The sequence below is a fragment of the Polypterus senegalus genome, chromosome 10, assembly GCF_016835505.1.
Source record: "Polypterus senegalus isolate Bchr_013 chromosome 10, ASM1683550v1, whole genome shotgun sequence".
Taxonomy (NCBI): Eukaryota; Metazoa; Chordata; class Cladistia; order Polypteriformes; family Polypteridae; genus Polypterus; species Polypterus senegalus.
In genome coordinates this window covers 94645449-94668726 of record NC_053163.1, presented here as the reverse complement: position 1 = coordinate 94668726, position 23278 = coordinate 94645449, and the positions used below count along the sequence as shown (strand labels likewise).

At 39.5% G+C, this 23278-nt stretch overlaps 1 protein-coding gene across 1 annotated transcript in view; it reads right to left on the bottom strand.

The window, feature by feature from the left end:
- Window positions 1-23278, bottom strand: part of LOC120537350 — a 45859-nt gene that overhangs the window by 12772 nt on the left and 9809 nt on the right. The window contains exons 3-8 of the mRNA XM_039766235.1: window positions 16280-16352; window positions 16026-16166; window positions 15780-15932; window positions 2582-2701; window positions 2386-2457; window positions 2196-2267 (exon numbers count right to left, since the gene is read on the bottom strand). Of these exons, the coding sequence (XP_039622169.1) occupies window positions 2196-2267; window positions 2386-2457; window positions 2582-2701; window positions 15780-15932; window positions 16026-16166; window positions 16280-16352 (631 nt within the window). The remainder of the gene's footprint in view (window positions 1-2195; window positions 2268-2385; window positions 2458-2581; window positions 2702-15779; window positions 15933-16025; window positions 16167-16279; window positions 16353-23278) is intronic.

The window sequence follows — 23278 nt, the reverse complement described above, 5'->3', positions numbered from 1 at the left end:
TAATCTCTACAGTATCTCTGAACCTCACGCACCGTTATTCTTCTTCAATTCAGCATTAAAATTCAGTTCATAGCAGATCTATTTTCTTCTTCCAATAATTTGAAGGCCAGTCAGCCATGGAATCATCTTCAGGAAATTTGCAGCCACAAAAAAATTCTTTAGCATATGTCCTTTATATGCCACATGAAGGCGATTGGCCTTTGAAAGCAACAACTAGGAATGAATTAATCTAATAAGGCATATTGTTCCCTAGAAACAGAAATTCAGTGGCAACAATATTTGATTTTGTGGGTTTGAGCATCATTTTGACTTGGTGCTGAATTAAAAACACACTATCATGCAAAAAGGTTACAAAAGCTAGTTATTCATACAAGTTTAGTACATAATAGCTAATCACTGGTCACTTACAAAATTCCACACCATAGACTACCCCCTTACAGTTTTACACACACACACGTACCTAAATGATATAAAGACACATATTTGACTTTTACGAAGCTTTCTTCAAACAACCATGTTTGGGATACTTGCCACAGAAATTTAAAAAATGCTTGTCGGTCCCCAATAACCACTAAAGTTATTAAACCTCATCCAGACACACAAATCCAAAATTACAACTCTAACATAATACAAATGCAATTGCAAGACGGCCCTTTAACTTCAAAATGAACAAAAAATGGCAGATTGTCCCTTTTGTAAAAACAATGTTTCCTTTTAGGATTATAAGGCTTCCAAACATTCGTCAGAAGCAATAAGACCAGTTAACTAAAGGCAAGGTAGTAAGCAGAAGATAAAGAGTGTACAGTGATCCCTTGCTATATCGCACTTCGACTTTCGCAGCTTCACTCCATCCCGGATTTTAAATGTAAGCATATCTAAATATATGTCATGGATTTTTCGCTGGGTCGCAGATTTCTGCGGACAATGGGTCTTTTAATTTATGGTACATGTTTCCTCAGTTGGTTTGCCCAGTTGATTTCATACAAGGGACGCTACTGGTGGATGGCTGAGAAGCTACCCAATCAGAGCACATATTAAATAAAACTCCTCAATGATATACAATATGCTTCCCGTGTGGTGCTTCTCATACATGAAAGCCCAAACAGCACGTATTGATTATTGAATGTTTGCTTTTCTCTGTGTCTCACTCGCTCTGACATTCTCTGCTACTGACGGAGGGGCTGTTCGCAGAGGGGCTGTTCGCAGAGGGGCTGTTCGCAGAGGGGCTGTTCGCAGAGGGGCTGTTCGCAGAGGGGCTGTTCGCAGAGGGGCTGTTCGCAGAGGGGCTGTTCGCAGAGGGGCTGTTCGCAGAGGGCTGTTCGCAGAGGGGCTGTTCGCAGAGGGGCTGTTCGCAGAGGGGCTGTTCGCAGACTGCCCTAGAGGATACCAACACTCCTCTAAAAAATGCTGAAAGACTACCTTCACATTGCTCCTTTCCTTGCAGCTGCTTTGTCAGGTGGTGCTTTGCATACTGTGCTTTGCACAAAGCCCGAACAGACCTATTGATTTTTGATTGTTTGCTTTTCTCGCTCTCACTCTCTGACATTCGCTGCTCCTGACATGCACTCCTTTGAAGAGGAAGATATGTTTGCATTCTTTTAATTGTGAGATGGAACTGTCATCTCTGTCTTGTAATGGAGCACAGTTTAAACTTTTGACTAAAGGGTGATATTTCATGTCTAGAGGGCTCTAATAATGTTAAAAAAAACCTATTTAGAAGGTCGTAAACAGGTTTTCTATGCTCTAACTGTGAAAATATTAGATTTATAAATAAAGAACCCTACTTTGCGGAAATTCATTTATCGCGGTAGAGTCTGGGACGGATTAACTGCGATAAATTAGGGTTTACTGTACAACAGCAATATGAGGGTTTAGGAGAGAGAGAGAGAGAGAGAGAGAAACATGGATAGACAGCAGACATACATTCTAGATGAAGTATGCATTTAATATGTACAACACAAATTACTTTGAATTTCTTTACATTGGGTAGTTCGTGAAGGAGTTCAAACTCATGATTTCCTGACTGCCAAGCAGTTTTACCCACAATTATAACATGCCTTGAACAGTTTCTCCCCCCAGTATAAATTAGTGCTTACTCAAATTCAATAATGTGCTTCAATAAGCACTACAATTTTAGAATAAGTGTTCCCTTTTAGGTAACAGAATTTATATTTAGTAGCACCAAAAGATCTTACCTTCTAACTTATCTTTAGTTCTTGAGGCTACCTTATTTTCCTTAGCCACTGGGTTAGTAGAATTCAGAGTTTCTAATTAAATAAAACAAATTTAAATGCATACAAAAAAGGTTTTCCAAGCTGTTCATATTTACCACCATATGCACGACAACATGCTAAAAAAGCACCATAATAAGAGACTTTATACTACCATTTTTCTGGATCAAGGGTGTCCTGTCAAAAGGGGCCGATTTTAACTTTGTCACAGTAGGAACCTGGGAAACTAAAAGCACAAAACTATGAGCAGCACAGTCCTATAAAACTATACATAATGGATCAGTAAACCACTGACAAGATTACTTTAGTCAAAACAGATCTCCTAATTTGCTTTAGGAAGTAAAGGTTACCTTTCTGAAGGGTCCTCGGCTTTAAACTTTGTCTCAGAGAAGGTCGTGGAAGTTGCCTTGTAGACATCGTGGAGCCTGGAGGTTTCAAAGCACTCTCTGTGGCTTTTGGCACAGAATTGCCTATAGTGTAACACAGAATGTAAGGTCAGTTTAACAGATATCCATTTAATTCATTTTTGTCAAATGAACGACATAGAAGCTGAATTTTTGCAGTCATGAGCGCAAAACTTAAAATAATTTTTAAAACCTAAAGAGAGACACCTAAAACCACATAATTTTCAGTCATTCAAAAGTATAATACACCTGTTGCTGCCTGCTTCACCTATAATCAATGCACCATCAGGGACTAGTTTTGTTTACCTTCAAATGTAGTTTTCCCCAAAGGGAACTCTGAAAAAAGTTATAACAAACTGAAAACAGTAAAAAATGGATGGATTTTGAAATAATGGAGCGCATGTCTAAGCCAAGGAGGACTCTTCAGCTCAGTTACAGTTAGATATAGCCACTTGCTTTGAACCATTTTCATCAGTAAATGAACAATGTACTGTTGTGACACTGAAGCAGTAGTTAAGTTTTGGGAAACGGAGCATACATCTGTTGGAAACTGATGTACATCCAGCTTGCTGGAGTTTTTGTTTGGGTGGGGGGGGGGGGATAGTGGCAGTGGTATGGTGGTAGAGAAATGCAAACATTTTCCCAATTAGCCAGCTATACATTTGCAGTACTATCTAAGTTTAATATACTCAGCAGAACTAAGATGGTGATAAGCGAACCCTGCAAAGTTCACTTTGCCATGAGTTTGACAAAATTACTGAAATGATTAGGAACTTCACCTGAACTTGGCAAAATGCACTGAAGCCAATTGGAAAGAAGGAATTGGTTTTCAGTGGATCATAATGGTGCAATAGTCTTAAGTGTCACTGAAGAATAGAGAAGTGTCTGCTAAACTATACTGAACCAATTGTTGCGGCCAAAAATGTGACCAGAGCTGTGAAGCAGCAGAGTTAGCCACTGTGGCGCCATGTCTCAAACAACACACACAGACGGAACAATAACCACAAACAAAATGGTCACAAACTGCCAATAAGTATAAAATATCAACATGCTCACAGAGATCAAGTCCTTGGAGGGTATCACAAAAACCGATCTTGGGAGTCCTGATGACCATATGTTGCAGCACCAAGTCAAACCAAACCTTAAGAACTGTGAACTAGTATTTATATATTAAAAAAAAAAAAAAAAAAAGATTAATATTCACAAGAAATTTCTCTCTTGTGGATGGAAGAAAAAGGTGCAAAGCATTTGCACCAATGGATCAGAACGGAAGATTAATCTGTGTAGATATTTTGCACATCTTCTTTTATCAAAAAAAGACAGAAACTCCTTTCAAAAGTAGGAAATCTATAATGTAAGAGATCTGTGTTATATACTTCAGAGAGGAGAGCTGTGCCTGTCACTACCTGATGTGTGCTACATAAGTAGCTTAATAAGCTTAATCCAGCAGTGAACACATATTGTACAATTAATCTATGCAGAATGACAAAATATTTGTATAACATTATGGTTAGCTAATGTACCCCTCAAATAAAAATACTGGGTTTAAAACCCAAATGTGGAATGTAAATCTTACTGGAGTAATGAGATCATGTAAGCACAAAACAGATCGGGCAGCAACTTCAAATGTGAGGTGGAGTACGCTTACAGTATGCATGTGTGAAAGTTCTGCACATGGCTACTACAGGTCTGCGATGTCATGCTGGCCTTGACAAGCATCATGGGGTGTCAAAAAAAAAAAAAAAATCTAAGCTGCCTGCATGGCAATTTTCCAGGAAAATATTTGGTGAACAAGGTCATCAGCAAACACCATATTTGCTCCTCAGTATAAGCAGGTTAAGAAATTTAATCCATGGATGTTGCTATGCCTGTTAGTTTTGAATTGCTCTAATTCTGTAGTTTTATATTGAATAGTAAATTATATTGAATGGTTTAAAAAAATAAATGGGGTAAACAATTATGAAATATACCACTAAATTCCTAGTATGTCACAGAAGTGCATCTTTTTTCTTGTATTAAATTGAATTATGATTTTGTATGATATTTTCTTTGCACTATAAAATGCCTTATGACCCAACATGCTGCAGTAGCTGTACAGTATATAAAATGACTGAATGAAGGAGATACATGGAGATGTCAAATATGCAGAAAGGCCCCTTTATGTATCTGTGGTCTTTTACACTTTTGTGGAACAGCTTACCTTTCAGTTATTAGTTTTCCAATGTGCTTATTGAATGGGGATTACACGCAACCTTAAAATATAGGGATATGGTGTAGGTTAGGTAAGATAACTTCATAAAATAAAATCAGGTTACGTACTTAAATACATTCATGTTTATCATGCTATCAGGGTAATGACGTGTGGCACGTTGATCCGACAAAAAAAAAACTGAACTCCGTAAATGTGACAAGATTTCTACTGAATGTCAAAATAAGTCATGTTTTTCATTTTCATAAAGTACACTTAATTCCAGAAACATGATCATGAACTTCTGTACTGGCCATACAATACTGTAGGAGGCTTGGCACAGCCAGCTACAGTACTTTAACTAAATAAGCTTTTTTTTTTTTATTTCAAAAGACTATGTAACAACTAGAAGTTAATTTTTTTTTTCAGGAACATGACTTACTGGAAGTCTCTCTTTTGTTATTACTAGATCAGCATCATAATAGTTTAAACTCCAGTTTAAACTCCATGTTTTAAAGTCAATTCTTGGAACAAGGGTGACGTTTAAGGCGGATTTCAAATTAAATTTTCATTTTAAACAAATTGAAAACAATATCTCGCATGAAGCTAGATAAGCTTTCTTTATTGAGAGAGAAAGTTTGAATAAAAATTTATAGAGGACATTGGTGTAAAAAAAAAATTACGTCAAAACTGATTAGATACCTTTGTAATATGTTTAATTCAAACATATTAAGAGACCATATTGCTCATCTTACATTTAAAGTTCTTTGTTCAATGTAATTTGGGATATTGATTGAAAGAAGACACACATTAACAAACAAACACAAAAAAATGAATCACCTTAACAGACTGGATATTTAAACTGCTTTTGTATGCGTTTTCTGAATCTGATGCAGACATAAGTGATTTGAATGTGACTTTTGAATGCTTAAACCAAAATTGCATAGAAACTTACGATGTTAGACTATTTAACATATAGAACTGTTTATATAGCCTCACTGAAGCCATACATATATGTCTGGAGACAACCACGAGTAAATTGTGCTTAAAACTGGGTGGGAACAATTAGAGGACTTATGGAGTGTCACATTTCTAAACCAATCCATAGTCTCATGAAGGTACTGCTCAAAGTAGGGGCAGTGATTTTGAACAGTAAAGATCACTGGTGCTCTCAATAACCTGGTCGTCTGATAGACACCAAGTTTTGGTTTACAATCAGCCATTTACAGTCGAAAAGTCTCCTTTAAAAAAAAAAAAAAAAGAAAACCAAAAACCCTATTAGACATAAATGTGTTCTGTGTGAGCAGATAGCATATTACACCTTTAAAAATAAACATAACCTGTTCTAAAAATAAATAACCTGCTGCAAGGGAAAAACCCGTCTGTAGCATTAGATTATACATTGCCATTCAATAGCATTAATGGACGAATGGTAAACATGTATGACATTCTCGCAAGTTATGGTTGTTCAGCTTTATGACGATAGCACAGGAGTCAATGTATGCTTAAAAGAGCTGGCAGCTATGCTTGTGAAAATATGAACTGTAAAATATGCATTTGAAGTAAATGGTGTATCAGAATTTCAAAAGAGCTGCCATTAAGAGAACCGATAATTAAGAGCCCCGGGAAATGCAAATTTTCTACTCTAAAAAACACTGAATCAATAAATCTGCCTAACACCAGTAAAATCAGAGAAGGCTGCACAGCATCCACCTTCTGACTGAATGTGTACATAAAGAAATTTAACATTACTACCTAATTGGAAATGCAAACATGCCATGGCAAAAACAGCCAATCTGTTTTAACAAGCTTTGTATCCATAGACCACAATTACTTATCTAAACTTGACTTGCTGTTCTTTCAAATTGTGATGCAATAGTTAAAATGAAAGATATGATAGAAGACAGAGACACTTCAAATATGTGGAGCCCAGTAGCTGCGGAGGTCTACGTGTGCGTTTGTTATTTTCTACTGTGGCCACACTCATTACAACATGCAGGTTGATTATTAATCTTTAGTTATCTTATGCTACTGAGCTCCTGAACAGAAAAATAGCTTTTATTTTCTCTCATCATCATATCTTTGGTTCAGTATCTGTTGCTCTCTCTGGATAGCTAAACATAAGTTTAAAATGGAAAGAAAGGAGAAATTGGAGGTGGGTGATTTAGGAAGGAGCCCTGCGAGTATAGTCTATGCAGCGCAGGATTTCACCACGATTCACTACACATTATTTAATAGGTTATCCCATCCATCCATCCTCTTCTGCTTATCCGAGATTGGGTCGTGGGGGCAGCAGCTTAAGCAGAGATACCCAGATTTCCACCGACCACTTCTTTTAGCTCTTCTGGGGGAATCCCGAGGCGTTCCCAAGCCAGCCGAGAGACATACAGTGGTGTGAAAAACTATTTGTCCCCTTCCTGATTTCTTATTCTTTTGCATGTTGGTCACACAAAATGTTTCTGATCATCAAACACATTTAACCATTAGTCAAATATAACACAAGTAAACACAAAATACAGTTTTTAAATGATGGTTTTTATTATTTAGGGAGAAAAAAAAATCCAAACCTACATGGCCCTGTGTGAAAAAGTAATTGCCCCCTGAACCTAATAACTGGTTGGGCCACCTTTAGCAGCAATAACTGCAATCAAGCGTTTACGATAACTTGCAATGAGTCTTTTACAGCGCTCTGGAGGAATTTTGGCCCACTCATCTTTGCAGAATTGTTGTAATTCAGCTTTATTTGAGGGTTTTCTAGCATGAACCGCCTTTTTAAGATCATGCCATAGCATCTCAATTGGATTCAGGTCAGGACTTTGACTAGGCCACTCCAAAGTCTTCATTTTGTTTTTCTTCAGCCATTCAGAGGTGGATTTGCTGGTGTGTTTTGGGTCATTGTCCTGTTGCAGCACCCAAGATCGCTTCAGCTTGAGTTGACGAACAGATGGCCGGACATTCTCCTTCAGGATTTTTTGGTAGACAGTAGAATTCATGGTTCTATCACAGCAAGCCTTCCAGGTCCTGAAGCAGCAAAACAACCCCAGACCATCACACTACCACCACCATATTTTACTGTTGGTATGATGTTCTTTTTCTGAAATGATGTGTTACTTTTACGCCAGATGTAACGGGACATTTGCCTTCCAAAAAGTTCAACTTTTGTCTCATCAGTCCACAAGGTATTTTCCCAAAAGTCTTGGCAATCATTGAGATGTTTCTTAGCAAAATTGAGATGAGCCCTAATGTTCTTTTTGCTTAACAGTGGTTTGCGTCTTGGAAATCTGCCATGCAGGCCGTTTTTGCCCAGTCTCTTTCTTATGGTGGAGTCGTGAACACTGACCTTAATTGAGGCAAGTGAGGCCTGCAGTTCTTTAGACGTTGTCCTGGGATCTTTTGTGACCGCTCGGATGAGTCATCTCTGCGCTCTTGGGGTAATTTTGGTTGGCCGGCCACTCCTGGGAAGGTTCACCACTGTTCCATGTTTTTGCCATTTGTGGATAATGGCTCTCACTGTGGTTCTCTGGAGTCCCAAAGCTTAAGAAATGGCTTTATAACCTTTACCAGACTGGTAGATCTCAATTACTTCTGTTCTCATTTGTTCCTGAATTTCTTTGGATCTTGGCATGATGTCTAGTTTTTGAGGTGCTTTTGGTCTACTTCTCTGTGTCAGGCAGCTGTGTGTAGTCCCTCCAGCGTGTCCTGGGTCTTCCCCGGGACCTCCTCCCGGTTAGACGTGCCCAGAACACCTCACTAGGGAGGCATCCTGAACAGATGCCCGAGCCACCTCATCTGACTCCTCTCGATGCAGAGAAGCAGCGACTCTACACTGAGACCCTCCCGGATGACCGAGCTTCTCACCCTATCCTTAAGGGAAAGCCCAGACACCCTGCGGAGGAAACTCATTTCGGCCGCTTGTATTTGTGATCTTGTTCTTTAGGTCACTACCCATAGCTCATGACCATAGGTGAGGGTAGGAACGTAGATCGACTGGTAAATTGAGAGCTTTGTCTTACGGCTCAGCTCCTTTGTCACCACGACAGACCGATGTAGAGCCCACATCACTGCGGATGCCACAGCGATCCGCCTGTCGATCTCACACTCCATTCTTCCCTCACATGTGAACAAGACCCAAAGATACTTGAACTCCTCCACTTGGGGCAGGAAAGTCATTCTCCATGGCCTCCCCAAACTCCTCCCATGCCCAAGTTTTTGCCTCAGCAACCACCGAAGCCGCATAACGTTTGGCCTGCCGGTACCTATCAGCTGCCTCCAGAGTCCAACAGGACAAAAGGGTCCAGTAGGACTCCTTCAGATTGACAGCATTCCTCACATCCGGTGTCCACCAACGGGTTCGAGGATTGCCGCCACGACTGGCACCAACCACCTTAAGGCCACAGCTCCGGTCAGCCGCCTCAACAATAGAGGCACAGAACATGGCCCATTCGGACTCAATGTCCCACACCTCCCTCGAGACGTGGTCGAAGTTCTGCCAGAGGTGGGAGTTGAAGCTACTTCTGACAAGGGACATTGCCAGACATTCCCAGCAGACCCTCAAAACACATTTGGGCCTACCAGGCCTGACCGGCATTCTCCCCCCACCATCGAAACCTACTCCCCACCAGGTGGTGATCAGTTGATAGCTCTGCCCCTCTCTTCACCCAAATGTCCATGACATGTGGCCGCAGGTCTGACAACACAACCAAAGTCGATCATCAAACTGAGGCCTAGGGTGTCCTAGTGCCAAGTGCACATACAGTATGAACACCCCTATGCTTGAACATGGTGTTCGTTATGGACAATCCATGACGAGTACAGAAGTCCAATAACAAAACACCGTTCAAGTTCAGATCTGGGGGGCCATTCCTCCCAATCACGCCCTTCCAGATCTCACTGTCATTGCCCACATGATCATTGAAGTCTCCCAGTAGAACGAGGGAGTCTCTGGAGGGTATGCCCTCTAGCACCCCCTCCAGGGACTCCAAAAAAGGGCGGGTACTCCAAACTGCTGATCGGCGCATACACGCAAACAACAGACCCATCCCCCACCTGAAGGTGGAGGGAGGCTACCCTCTCGTCCATCTGGGTAAACTCCAATGAACAGGTTCCAAGTCGGGGGCCAATAAGTATTCCCACACCCACTCGCCGCCTCTCACCGGGGGCAACTCCAGAGTGGTAGAGAGTCTAGCCCCCCTCAAGGAGATTGGTTTCATAGTCCAAGCTGTACGTCAATGTGAGCCCGACTATCTAGCCGGAACCGCTCGACCTTGCGCACTACCTCATGCTCCTTCCCCTTCAGAGAGGTGACATTCCACATCCCAAAAGCCAGCTTCAGTAGCCGAGGATCGGACCGCCAAGGTCCCCGCCTTCAGCCACCACCCCTCACACTGCTCCCAACCTCCTTGGCCCCTCCCATACAGTGAATCTGGAAAGTATTCACAGCGTATCACTTATTCCACATTTTATTATGTTACAGCCTTATTCCAAAATGGATTAAATTCATTTTTTTTCCCTCAGAATTCTACATACAACACCCTATTAATGACAACGTGAAAAAAGTTTACTTGAGGTTTTTGCAAATTTATTAAAAATAAAAAAATTGACAAAGCACATTACATAAGTATTCACAGCCTTTGCCATGAAGCTCAAAATTGAGCTCAGGTGCATCCGGTTTCCCCTCATCATCCTTGAGATGTTTCTGCAGCTTAACTGGGGTCCACCTGTGGTAAATTCAGTTGATTGTACATGATTTGGAAAGGCTCACACCTTTCTATATAAGGTCCCACAGTTGACAGTTCATGTCAGAGCACAAACCAAGTATGAAGTCAAAGGAATTGTCTGTAGACCTCCGAGACAGGATTGTCTCAAGGCAAAAATCTGGGGAAGTTTACAGAAAAATTTCTGCTGCTTTGAAGGCCCCAATGAGCACAGTGGCCTCCACCATCCGTAAGTGGAAGAAGTTTGAAACCACCAGGACTCTTCCTAGAGCTGGCCGGCCATCTAAACTGAGCGATCGGGGGAGAAGGGCCTTAGTCAGGGAGGTGACCAAGAACCCGATGGTCACTCTGTCAGAGCTCCAGAGGTCCTCTGTGGAGAGAGCAGGACCTTCCAGAAGGACAACCATCTCTGCAGCAATTCACCAATCAGACCTGTATGGTAGAGTGGCCAGACGGAAGCCTTAGAAAAGGCACATAGCAGCCCGTCTGGAGTTTGCCAAAAGGCACCTGAAGGACTTTCAGACCACGAGAAACAAAATTATCTGGTCTGATGAGACAAAGATTGAACTCTGAAATGTGAATGCCAGGCGTCACGTTTGGAGGAAACCAGGCACTGCTCATCACCATGCCAATACCATCCCTATAGTGAAGCAGGTGGTGGCAGCATCATGCTGTGGGGATGTTTTTCAGCGGCAGGAACTGGGAGACTAGTCTTTATAAAGGGAAAGGATGACTGCAGCAATGTACAGACATCCTGGATGAAAACCTGCTCCAGAGCGCTCTTGACCTCAGACTGCGGCGACAGTTCATCTTTCAGCAGGACAACGACCCTGAGCACACAGCCAAGATATCAAAGGAGTGGCTTCAGGACAACTCTGTGAATGTCCTTGAGTGGCCCAGTCAAAGGCCAGACTTGAATCTCATTGAACATCTATGAAGAGTTCTTAAAATGGCTGTGCACTAACGCTTCCCATCCAACCTGATGGAGCTTGAGAGGTGCTGCAAAGAGGAATGGGCGAAACTGGCCAAGGATAGGTATGCCAAGCTTGTGGCATCATATTCAAAAAGACTTGAGGCTGTAATTGCTGCCAAAAGTGCATCGACAAAGTATTGAGCAAAGGCTGTGAATACTTATGTACATGTGATTTCTCAGTTATTTTTTTTTTTTAATAAATTTGCAAAAACCTCAAGTAAACTTTTTTCACGTTGTCATTATGGGGTGTTGTGTGTAGAATTCTGAGGAAAAAAATGAATTTAATTCATTTTGGAATAAGGCTGTAACATAAATTGTGGAAAAAGTGATGTGCTGTGAATACTTTCCAGATGCACTGTAGGTGGTGAACCCATGGGAAGAGGCATGAAGGTCATATAAATTGTGGTCTCACAGAGCCAGACATGATTCTCAAAAGGGAATACACAGATCAATATGAACTAAACTAAATTCTGGTTATTCCAAAGAAAGCACATTTGCAGGCTTTATAATTTGATGCTATTGTGGCCAGCGAATACTGCCCAATTTCTACAGGTTTTGAAAACAAAATTACACAAATTATGTATTTTTTCCAAAATGCTCTTGTGAGAAGCAGTTATGATAGGCAAATAAGTTCCCCCCTCAAAATTCTTAAATTGTCAAACAGCTGTTTTGCATCCAAACCATGCAAATTTCAGTCACAATAGTTCTGACTCCTCTAGTGTCTAGATGTAAAGTCCAGATATGGGAGTGAAAACTGTATGCAAAGTAATGGATAAGATTTTTCATCTTGGCCATCACAAGCTGACATCCTACATCAAAGTCATATGATGTAGGGTAACAGCCAGAATGTTGTTGGTAGTCATGATTGTATATTAGGTTACATTTGTCTGAGGCATTTGTTCATATTGATATCAGATTACATGCAAAAATTTAAAAGGTCAAACAGAAAATTCATAACCTGTGATTCAAATGTATCATATTAAAATTGGATTTATGCAAAAAAGGCTTTTATAAATCTGGGGTCTAAATGCATCAAGCAACTTACCACTTAAAGGGTCTTTTTGCAATAAATTAAACTTTTAAACATACACTTGATTATTGCATTTCTGTTAATAAGAACATTGTGTTTGTCAATGCTTTTCTGGTAAGAAATAACAAATGCATATTTGATATACTGTATTAATCTCAGAAGGTAAATTGTCTCATCAAATGACCTTTGGGGGTATGCTGTTATTTAAAGGATGCATATGAACAATGCAGATGACAAACAAAATGCTACTTTAAAACAATCTTCAAAACATTTTGGGAAAACATTACCTAAAAAAGGACTGTACTGACCCTATGAAGTGGTAGTGTTTAACATGCAAAAACCTTGCACTACTCCCAGAATACACACACAGGCAGTGGTGCTACATGTTCTAACCTCTTGCAGCACATAGAATAAATCAGCTGTGAGAAAGAAAAATGGGTTAGTAACCATGTGAAATGTGTTTAGCTAGTCACAGGTGGTTTGTTCTATGTTTCTTCTGCAGAAAACTCCCATACCAAAATGCGAGGGATACACATGAAACTATTGCACTTCCAGGTTTTTCCTTTAGTTATATCAGTGCAAAGTCAAATTGTCTGCACAAAAAAACTATGTATACATCAGCTAACCGGTTTATCTCTTTGCAAAAGGTACAGATAAATAAAATGGCCTAACAGAGTAGTTAATATAATACAAAAGGCTACTTTCTAATTGGACAGAAAGCTGTCAGTTTTAAACATAACAAGAGCAGTTATCCAACCAAATACATGACTAGGCCTTTTTCTGAAAGTGATCTGCAAATATCCAGAGTAACAACAGTGATAGGCTGAATATTTATCATCTCCTAAGTCTGAGCAATTAAACTATTAAATTGTACGTTAGAAATTTGGGCATGAATATGCAACATTGGTACCTTATTGATTTTGAATAAAACCACTTCATGGTGTAAAATGAGGGAATGGGGATGAAAGTAATTTAGGACATTCAGTACTGGAACTATGCCTTTTGATGCAACAGTAAGAAAGTTTACTTTACTAGCAGTTTCAACTCAAATAAACATGCTAGTGAAACATAGGGCACCACTCTCCAAGGATGTTACATCATTTACTAACAGGAATCACAGAAGTACAGTAGATATTCTGAAGAACATAATGGCTGTTCATTTTGGGATAATATAGGAGTAAACCAGCAGTAAAGTACAATAGTAAAATTAGCCACTATATTATTATATTGGACATACTCCTGTAGATTTGACTGATCCTTTAGTGATGGACTGAGTTTAGGGACAACTGGCCAAAATGCATTAAACATGGCGATACTATATATATACACTGTGCACAGATCGGTTTTAAAAAGGAGTCTTCTTTGGAAAGCTAGATGGGAGAGTTTTTAGAAGCAAGGTCCCAGGAGTTCCAAATAGCACCTTCTTATATTTGGCACCTATGGCACAGTGTCTTGTTCAGAAAAATGTTTTGAAAGGACATTGGAAAAACACAAGCAAATGATACCAATTTTTTAACAAAGAAGAAAATCAAACCATTGTCAAGACACAAAAACCTACATGGCTTTTAAATAACCAGATATTATTCTCAACTATAAAGAAGAAAACTAAGAAACAGGGTATGGAAAGAGTTATTGAAGAGTTGCTGCTTCTATCATCATGTACAAAAATTTATTATTGTTAAGCTAAAAATGCACTAGTAACACTGACCTTGGACCACAGTGCAAAATCTCTCATACCTAAAAGATTGTTTGAGACCCAAGTTTTTACTTTTGGCACTTTTTAATGATCACACTGTTACCGAATTCTAAGTGTCTAGGCCCACTTCTTCCTAGTTGGCCAGGAACAATCACACTAGTCAAACGAACTGGTCTTTGTAGGGTTTTGGGGAGGGTGGGGGTCTCATGCAGACAAAACAATTTGCTAGTGTAAGTACGCCCTAAGCTTCCCCAGTGAATTCCCTCAGCTTTCCCTGCTTTTGAACAGTCAAATCTCAAATCGATTCAAAAGAGGTTGTGAGAAGGAGAGTTGGCAGAAATGATCCTTGCCTTTGACTTAACAAAAGTCATGTATTTATTTGAATTTGGATGAAAGGAGACTTCGGGATTTGAGTATACCATATATTATAGTTATGGAACTGACCAAAAGATTTGTGGCTTGGTATAATCACATTAAACTATGAAAACAATTTTCTACATCCAGATGGCAAAACAAACTTTTGAAGCTCATTTATAATATAACCCTATAATCTAGAGTGGGGAAGGAAAGGGGAAAAAAAAACTGACTGCCCTTCATGACACCAATCTTGTTCTGCAAAGAAATACAGTTCATTTTCTGCACTGGCATTGGTGTTTGAAACAAAAAGCAGCCTAAGATTTTCAGCTTAAGAATTATCCCCTGGTTAAATGGTGGAGGTGGGATATGGAAGCACAATTCTGTCACAATGCTTAAATGGTATATTGCTTTTGCATTACTTCCTGAAACATGGAAACTTCTTGTAACATCACCAAGCTACTATTGTCATTGAACATTTTGATTTGGGGGTTTGCGGTTGGAAGGAAAGATGCTGTACAGCAGTTAAGGTGTTACTGGCAGCGAATATGCAGATAATCATATTCCGGCCTTTATACATTTCTTGACTTTAGGTGAACTAAAGCAATTCACGCCCATTACATGCTTTATTGGGGTCACTCTTATCCCAAAAGCTTTCATAAGTATTAGAATAACATGGTCATCTTGATCTAAGTGGTTACTGCATCAGTATTAAGAAGAGATAAAATTAAAATATCCAACACTTGGCATCTTAGACTTCAAATGATTATATACAGAGGACACATAGGCTACATTTGAAAAGAACTGCTTAGCAGTGAAACATTTTTCCATTACTTTAAAATCGGAGATAATTCACACTACAGTCATTTCCAAAATTATCTGCATTATCTCCTGAACAGCTCAAACAAGCTCAAGATATAAAATTAAAACAATAAATTACAAAACAACATATACTTAATATAGTTGAAACATGGAAAGATGACCCAATTTTTAAGCATAAACAAATGGAAAGTCAGGCTAGAAAGGATATACTACTCCTCAATTTGTGTCAGCCATGGATTAATACAATTTCACACCGTTAAAGGTTAGAATTTGGATTTTACATTAATAGAAATTAAATAAATAATGAGGCCATCATTTGGCATATGAAATTCACTGAACATTACATAAACAAAGTGGGTTTCCTTACCAGATTTATGCCTTTTTGGAGTAGGGAAACAACTTTCATCAGAACCTCTAAATTTTCCAGACTGTCTCCTTCCTTGAAGTTGACTTGTACAAGATTCAGAATCAAGGCCATCATGAGTAATGCCAGTAGCTGAAGGAACAGCTCTAGCCACTGCTGCACAAAGTAATTAACAACACAGGCACAATAAATGTCAGAAGAGCAACAACGCACTTATTAAATACAGAGGGGGAAAAAAAGTTAACAAACCATTGTGGAGTTTTGAGTTCAAACCAGGAATTCCACTTGTTTTTGACTTAAGATTGGAGGAAGCTACAGGTCCCGGGACAGAGGAACTAGGAAGCTTTAACTTTGATAAACTTGGTTTGACAGTCTCCAATGTCTTGAGTCCTAAAAATGTAATTGATGAACAGTTTATCCTCCTTTCACTTGAATATCAAATACCCACATGTTACAAGATAAAACACACTCCAGATTCTCCACCAGAAAAAAAAATGGGGTACCTGCTGATGAGGGGCATTTGCTAGCAGCAGAGGTTAGTTTTGACGAACTACAAATCATCTTTGAAGAAGATGCCTATGCAAACAAAAGGTGAAAATAAAAATCTAAAACAGCACAACCCCAGACACACGTAGTGAAACATTCCAAATCAATAAACCCATTTATTCACAGATTCAATTTTTAAACAAAGGTAATAACAGTTCTATATAGTTAATTGGAGGATTCAATTACACTAAAGTAGTTTTAAAAATGTATCCACTAATAACTGGGTGAAAAATATTTCAATATTTGAACTATTCTACAACTCAGAAATGTGGGGATGATTAATAAACATTTTTGTTTAACTTTGTTTTAAATGTTCCTTGGAACTTTGAGGTCATCTTGTGGAAGATCAAAGACACAGCAAGGGGAAAAGTAAAACAATTTAAAAATAAGGAAATGAACAGACCAAGGGTTAGTAACTAACGCAAAAATGATAGTTCAGTTGAGCTGCCATACTGTGTTTATTTCCTTTATATGCCAACTCCTACGTGTAGGAGGCCCCCTAAATCAGACAATCGATCTCTCTAGATTTGCCAGAGAGGTTTCTGGCACGGACTCATACTTAATGATATTCTAGTATTTTAATTATTTAATGCCCTTGACCCTTTTGTCAAATGTCTGCACTGAGCAAACTTGCATAAAATTAATGAACCATGATCAGGTCATATTTTATCCAATACTTCAGGATACCACCTGAAAAATTCAGTCATCTATGCACCTCTTAATAGACCCACTTAAATCCTAATGAGAAATGAAAGAGTACTGAAAAAGCTGTGGCAAACAGGAATTGCAACACCACCACAACTCTCATAACTACAGAAAATGCCAACTAATGAAACATTTAAGTTACACTGACTTGAAACAGATGTCTTTGATCTGCCGATAAAATATTTCAAATGTATTGCAAGGATTAATGTTTTTCTCACAGTAATGCCTGTACTGCAGGTGCCATCTTGAAGTGCAGTAGAGAAAAAGAAAAAAAAAAAAACATGTACACAACAAATAATGGTTAATCTCTGTGATAATGATTTTAGAATAGGTTAATTAATACAGGTAACAGGCTAGCTCAGATCCCAAATTTGAATTTATGGTTACCAAAAGTGTGAGTCAAGTGGCCCATAAGGTGACAGTCACTGTATCAGAGCAAAGTGACTTAAATTATTCAAATATGTCAGTCCGTAAAATAGATATTTTTTAAAAGCTAGGCTGCCACCTGGCATCCACACTACAAAATGAAATTGGGTCAATGAGGAAATTATACCATTCACATATATAGTGTAGTCCAGATCTAATTATGCAATTTTCATTACGCTATAACAACGTGTAACACAGGATGCTGGAAGAATTTGGAACGCCTGCAGTGCATAGGAACAGCATCTCCCAAATCAACAAAGTGTTTGACCGAACTGGCAGCGCCAATTACACAAAATTGTATAGTTTTCCTGCATTGCATTAAGAGTTGCATAATTAGATCTGGACCACCCTGTATATATTAAAATTGCCATGTGCAGGCATGAAGAAAAATTGCAAAGAGCCAACAATATCAATGAACAAGAGAATTTGGCATGTCTCATCGGCAAATGCACTTGCAATTACTCCCCACCCCATTCCACTTTACTGCAATTCTCTTACTAAGCTATACTATAATGTTACTTGTAGTAAATGTGCACATAATACCATATACTACAGTAGGAGTCTCCACATTCAGCCCTGCTAGGCTGTATTGACAGCTAGAAAATGTCAAAATTTAAAGCCAGTTACAATACTGAAAAACTGTTGCACAAGTAGCACTTTTCTGCTTCCCTCTAATTAACTTAAGATTTCCATCCCTTAATATAGCCGTTTAAGTTAAAACATGCAATTAAGTGCCTCTTCTTTTCAGAACCAATCACCAATTAAAAAGGAAATGGAAATGACAAAGGAACCAGTGGTTCACCATCTAATTCAGTGGTTTTCAAGTTCAGTCTCAAACTCAGGGAACCCATTGCAACTGCAGGTTTTTGTTTCAACCACCCAATGCTTTTAAAGACTCCCATCTTAATTATGCAAGCTGTTATTTCCCAGTTTTTTTATTTTTTTGGTGTCAATCCATAACGTGCAAAACTGGGTTTGCTAAACCATTTATTGGAAGGCAGGAAGCCTTTCTATGGGTTTTAAGATTTTCATTATCAACACGAAATTAAAGTTAAATATTTAAAACTATGGCTAAAACATAACTATAAATGTAAATCACACGCTACTGCACTTTCCTGAATGCCAAAACAAACGATCAGCCAACTAAACAATGACATCAACTAGAGGTAAAATGACTGAAAAATGATTCCAGCAATCACAGAACAAGACAAGAACTCCGCAAAAACAGCTGGATATTCTCAGAAGAAACAAATACAAGAATGATGTGACAATACAGAATGACAACCCTAACCATCCTTAAACAACAAGTACCACTGTTAGCCAAGACTGTCACCTAATTAAGCAATTAATTAATTGGGTCAGAAGCACAACCTGCAGTCAATTGGCCATACAGGCCTGAATTTGATGACCATGTAATACAGCAAGAGCTTGTACTGCATTGTTGTTCCTCCCTGCTCCATTCCAGTTCATTTGTTGTGACCGTCTCCTTTCTTTCACTCAATACATCTTCATACTTGGTCTCTCTCCAGTTCAACCTACAGTGTTTGTTTTAAACTTACTTTCACATCAAATCTGGAGAGCTTGCTTGTGGCCATTGCAACTCTTAAAGTCTTCACAGTAAAAGATGCATGTGGCTTCTATTGCATTACTTCCATCAGTCATCCTCATAACCAGGGCTATTATTGACCAATGGATGAAATTTTTCAGCCGCTTGTATTAGAGATCTCGTTCTTTCGGTCACTACCCATAGCTCATGACCATAGGTGAGGGTAGGAGCGTAGATCGACTGGTAAATTGAGAGCTTTGCCTTACGGCTCAGCTCCTTTTTCACCACGACAGACCGATGCAGAGCCCGCATCACTGCGGACGCCGCCCCGATCCGCCTGTCGATCTCACGCTCCATTCTTCCCTCACTCGTGAACAAGACCCCGAGATACTTGAACTCCTCCACTTGGGGCAGGATCTCTCCCCCAACCCTGAGAGGGCACTCCACCCTTTTCCGGCTGAGGACCATGCTCGGATTTGGAGGTGCTGATTCTCATCCCAGCCGCTTCACACTCAGCTGCGAACCGATCCAGAGAGAGCTGAAGATCACGGCCTGATGAAGCAAACAGGACAACATCATCTGCAAAAGCAGTGACCCAATCCTGAGTCCACCAAACCGGACCCCTTCAACACCCTGGCTGCGCCTAGAAATTCTGTCCATAAAAGTTATGAACAGAATCGGTGACAAAGGGCAGCCCTGGCGAAGTCCAACTCTCACTGGAAACGGGCTCGACTTACTGCCGGCAATGCGGACCAAGCTCTGACACCGGTTGTACAGAGACCGAACAGCTCTTATCATGGGGTCCGGTACCCCATACTCCCGGAGCACCCCCCACAGGATTCCCCGAGGGACACGGTCGAATGCCTTTTCCAAGTCCACAAAACACATGTAGACCAGTCGGGCAAACTCCCATGCACCCTCCAGGACTCTGCTAAGGGTGTAGAGCTGGTCCACTGTTCCGCGACCAGGACGGAAACCACACTGTTCCTCCTGAATCCGAGGTTCGACTATCCGACGGACCCTCCTCTCCAGAACCCCCGAAAAGACTTTTCCAGGGAGGCTGAGGAGTGTGATCCCTCTATAGTTGGAACACACCCTCCGGTCCCCCTTTTTAAAGAGGGGGACCACCACCCCGGTCTGCCAATCCAGAGGCACTGTCCCCGATGTCCATGCGACCGCAGGGTGTCTGGGCTTTCCCTTAAAGATAGGGTGAGAAGCTCAGTCATCCGGGAGGGGCTCAGAGTAGAGCCGCTGCTCCTCCGCATCGAGAGGAGTCAGATGAGGTGGCTCGGGCATCTGATCAGGATGCCTCCTGGACGCCTCCCTGGTGAGGTGTTCGGCACGCCCAACGGGAGGAGGCCCGGGAAGACCCAGGACACGCTGGAGGGACTATGTCTCCCGGCTGGCCTGGGAACGCTTGGGATTCTCCGGAAGAGCTGGAAGAAGTGGCGGGGAGAGGGAAGTCTGGGCCTCTCTGCTTAAGCTGCTGCCCCCGCGACCCGACCTCGGATAAGCGGAAGAGAATGGATGGATGGATGAAATTTAGAGCTTTGAAATACAAATCCATCAACAATGTTTGAGAATTTTAATAATTTTCAAATATCATTATTAAAATAAATGTGATCATTTTAATGCAAAATAATGCTCATAAGTGACTGCTGACCATAGGTCAGTGGTTCCCAGCCTGAGTAGGAAAGGACACCAGGACACTGAGGGGTTATGTCAGGTTGGGGAGCATGCACTGGTACAGCTCTTTGCTGCACCCACCACAAAACTAAAGAGCTCAGGATCCTGGTTAGCAACCCCTAGGCAGACACGCGTAGTCCAGTCCCACCCTCCGGAAATAACCATCTATCTGCCATAGCCAGGTGTTATGTGGGCATCCCCTTGGCCTGCTGGTCCATCCTCGGGGAATTGTGGAACATGGCCATAGTGCCATTAACAGACACTCCCTCATAATGCAGAAAAAGGCACATAGTCAAAAGCTGTGAAATTAACTCAATGCTGTAGCTAGGGGTGATGAGGGTTTTCACTATTATTTGACCTTAAGAAAAGTCCAGTTAGCAGTGCACAACGAACAAGGAGTTCTTCTGGATGTTTCTATATATGGTAGCTTTTGTCATCCGATTGTTCAATTCGTGCATTAACCGATATGGATGAGTGGCACAGCACACATGTAACATAACAGATCAGTGGAAAAAAAAATACCTTCTGTTCAACATAATGTACTAGAAAAACAGAAAATACCATGACAAATACATAAAGTAGGGGTTTCCATATATAGGAGATGAGGACTGTCCTAAACAGCAGTTTGAGGTGGAGTATGGTCAAACGGTAGCATAAAACCCTCTTTACTGCTGAAACATTTACAAACAAAATACAGAAGAAATAAAAATAAGAAACACATTTTTAGTGCTGATTGAAACATCATAGTTAATCTGCCAAAGATAAAAAAGCTTGAAGCCTTTTACCATATTAGTTATCATATTGCTAAATGTGATAAAAATCATACAAGAGCTAAGAATATAATTTCTCACTGTATAAAAGATGCACTTGTGTGTGTGTGCTTGGGCAGATACATGTTAGAAAAATGAACACTATTCTTTTTGTAAACAAAACTTCTCAAATAATTCAGGATGTGTTACTATGTTGAGGCAACAGTAAAAGGTAGAATTAAAATAGTAAATATTTTGCTATTCAAGTAGATAAAAGCATAGACATTGCTGGTTTTACTGTTTTGCTTATTATTACGAGGTAACAAGTTGAAGAAAACTTTTTGCTTTGTTCTCCTGTCAGTGGGCAGGAGGGTAGGATATAATTTAATATACTATTGACAGTTACTTTAAAGAATTCGTCTAATTGTTGTGGACTAAGCATTGACAGAGTCAAGTCTATATCAGGTTGTTACTCTAGTTTTGGCTTCCATATCATGAAGGTGGCCTCAAAAATAACCTGAAACCACTGGTGTATATATAGGCAAAGCTTTGCATCTAAGCAACTTACTGGTGAATTAAAAGTCATTCTTGATGAAGCTGTGAAAACTCCACAAATTTTTTTTTTAAAAAAGCGTCTTCAATCTACACTGCTTCCTTATACAGAAGAAAGATGACTCAAGGTAAAGCTATTCAAACTTAGACATGAAGTGCAGCTTTTTTGGAAGACCATCTTTTCCTACTTCGTTCCAACTTACACCACTGTGATTGGCTTCGGAGTCTTGCATACTTCTAAAATATTATCCTACATATAAACTAAATTTGGCACTTCAAAATAGTTTGATAACAATGCTTCAGAAATAAAAATATTAAAAAAATCTAAATGTATGATTAATAAACTACATTTTTAGAAAGGCCAACTCAGCCTGAGGTATTTGAAACTCTACACATCTTCCTATCTGAAAATAAAATTCACCTCTCCCAGAAAACGAGAGAGAAAATAATTGAACACTTTATTTAAAGAAAAAAAAAAAAGGTGTGGTTTAAAAACAAAATAATGATTGCACTGAATATTTGTTTTATAAAAACATTTCTTAAATTTAAAGACATGTTTTAATAATTAACAAATGTATTACAATAAAAATATGCATTTAAGTAACTTATTTTTTGAATACAAAAATACATGCACTGTTTGTGCAGCTTATTACATTGTTTTTTTTAAATTCCATTATTGGCCCATTTGCTTCGAGTTACAACTAATACATTTTAAATAATTGCAACTATATAAATTACAAATATTTTGCATATATTAAGAGTACAATTTATGGAAACTTGCTACCAAGGTGTATGCAAGTGAAAACAGTTTGGGAACCACTGCCATAGATGGCCCACTTTCTTTGACTTCGGCAAATTAGTGAAATGCTTTAAGGCTCACTTGAATTGCACGAAGCGGTTTTTCTGTCATAACATAAGCAGTGATATCATGAAACTTTTCAAATAAAGGAAAACAGGAAACTATACACTGCTTAATTTGTAAATTATCATAATTTATGCTAATGATACTAAATGGCAACTTGATCTGATAATGCAAACTGTTTTCATATATTTTGCAAAATGCAGCTTATGGTTTAAGAAAAATGATCCAGGATTTCACAGTATTACCTATGGTGACTGATAGTATTATATTCTTCAAACAGGAAAAGGCATGTAACCCTTAATTTAACAAGCACTTTAAAAAATGGAGAAACGTTTTGTAAATGATTACTTGAAATTTTAAATGGTTTGAATTATATTAAGTTGAAAAATCCTTTCTAGCTAGTATACTAAATGAAAATAACACAACATGT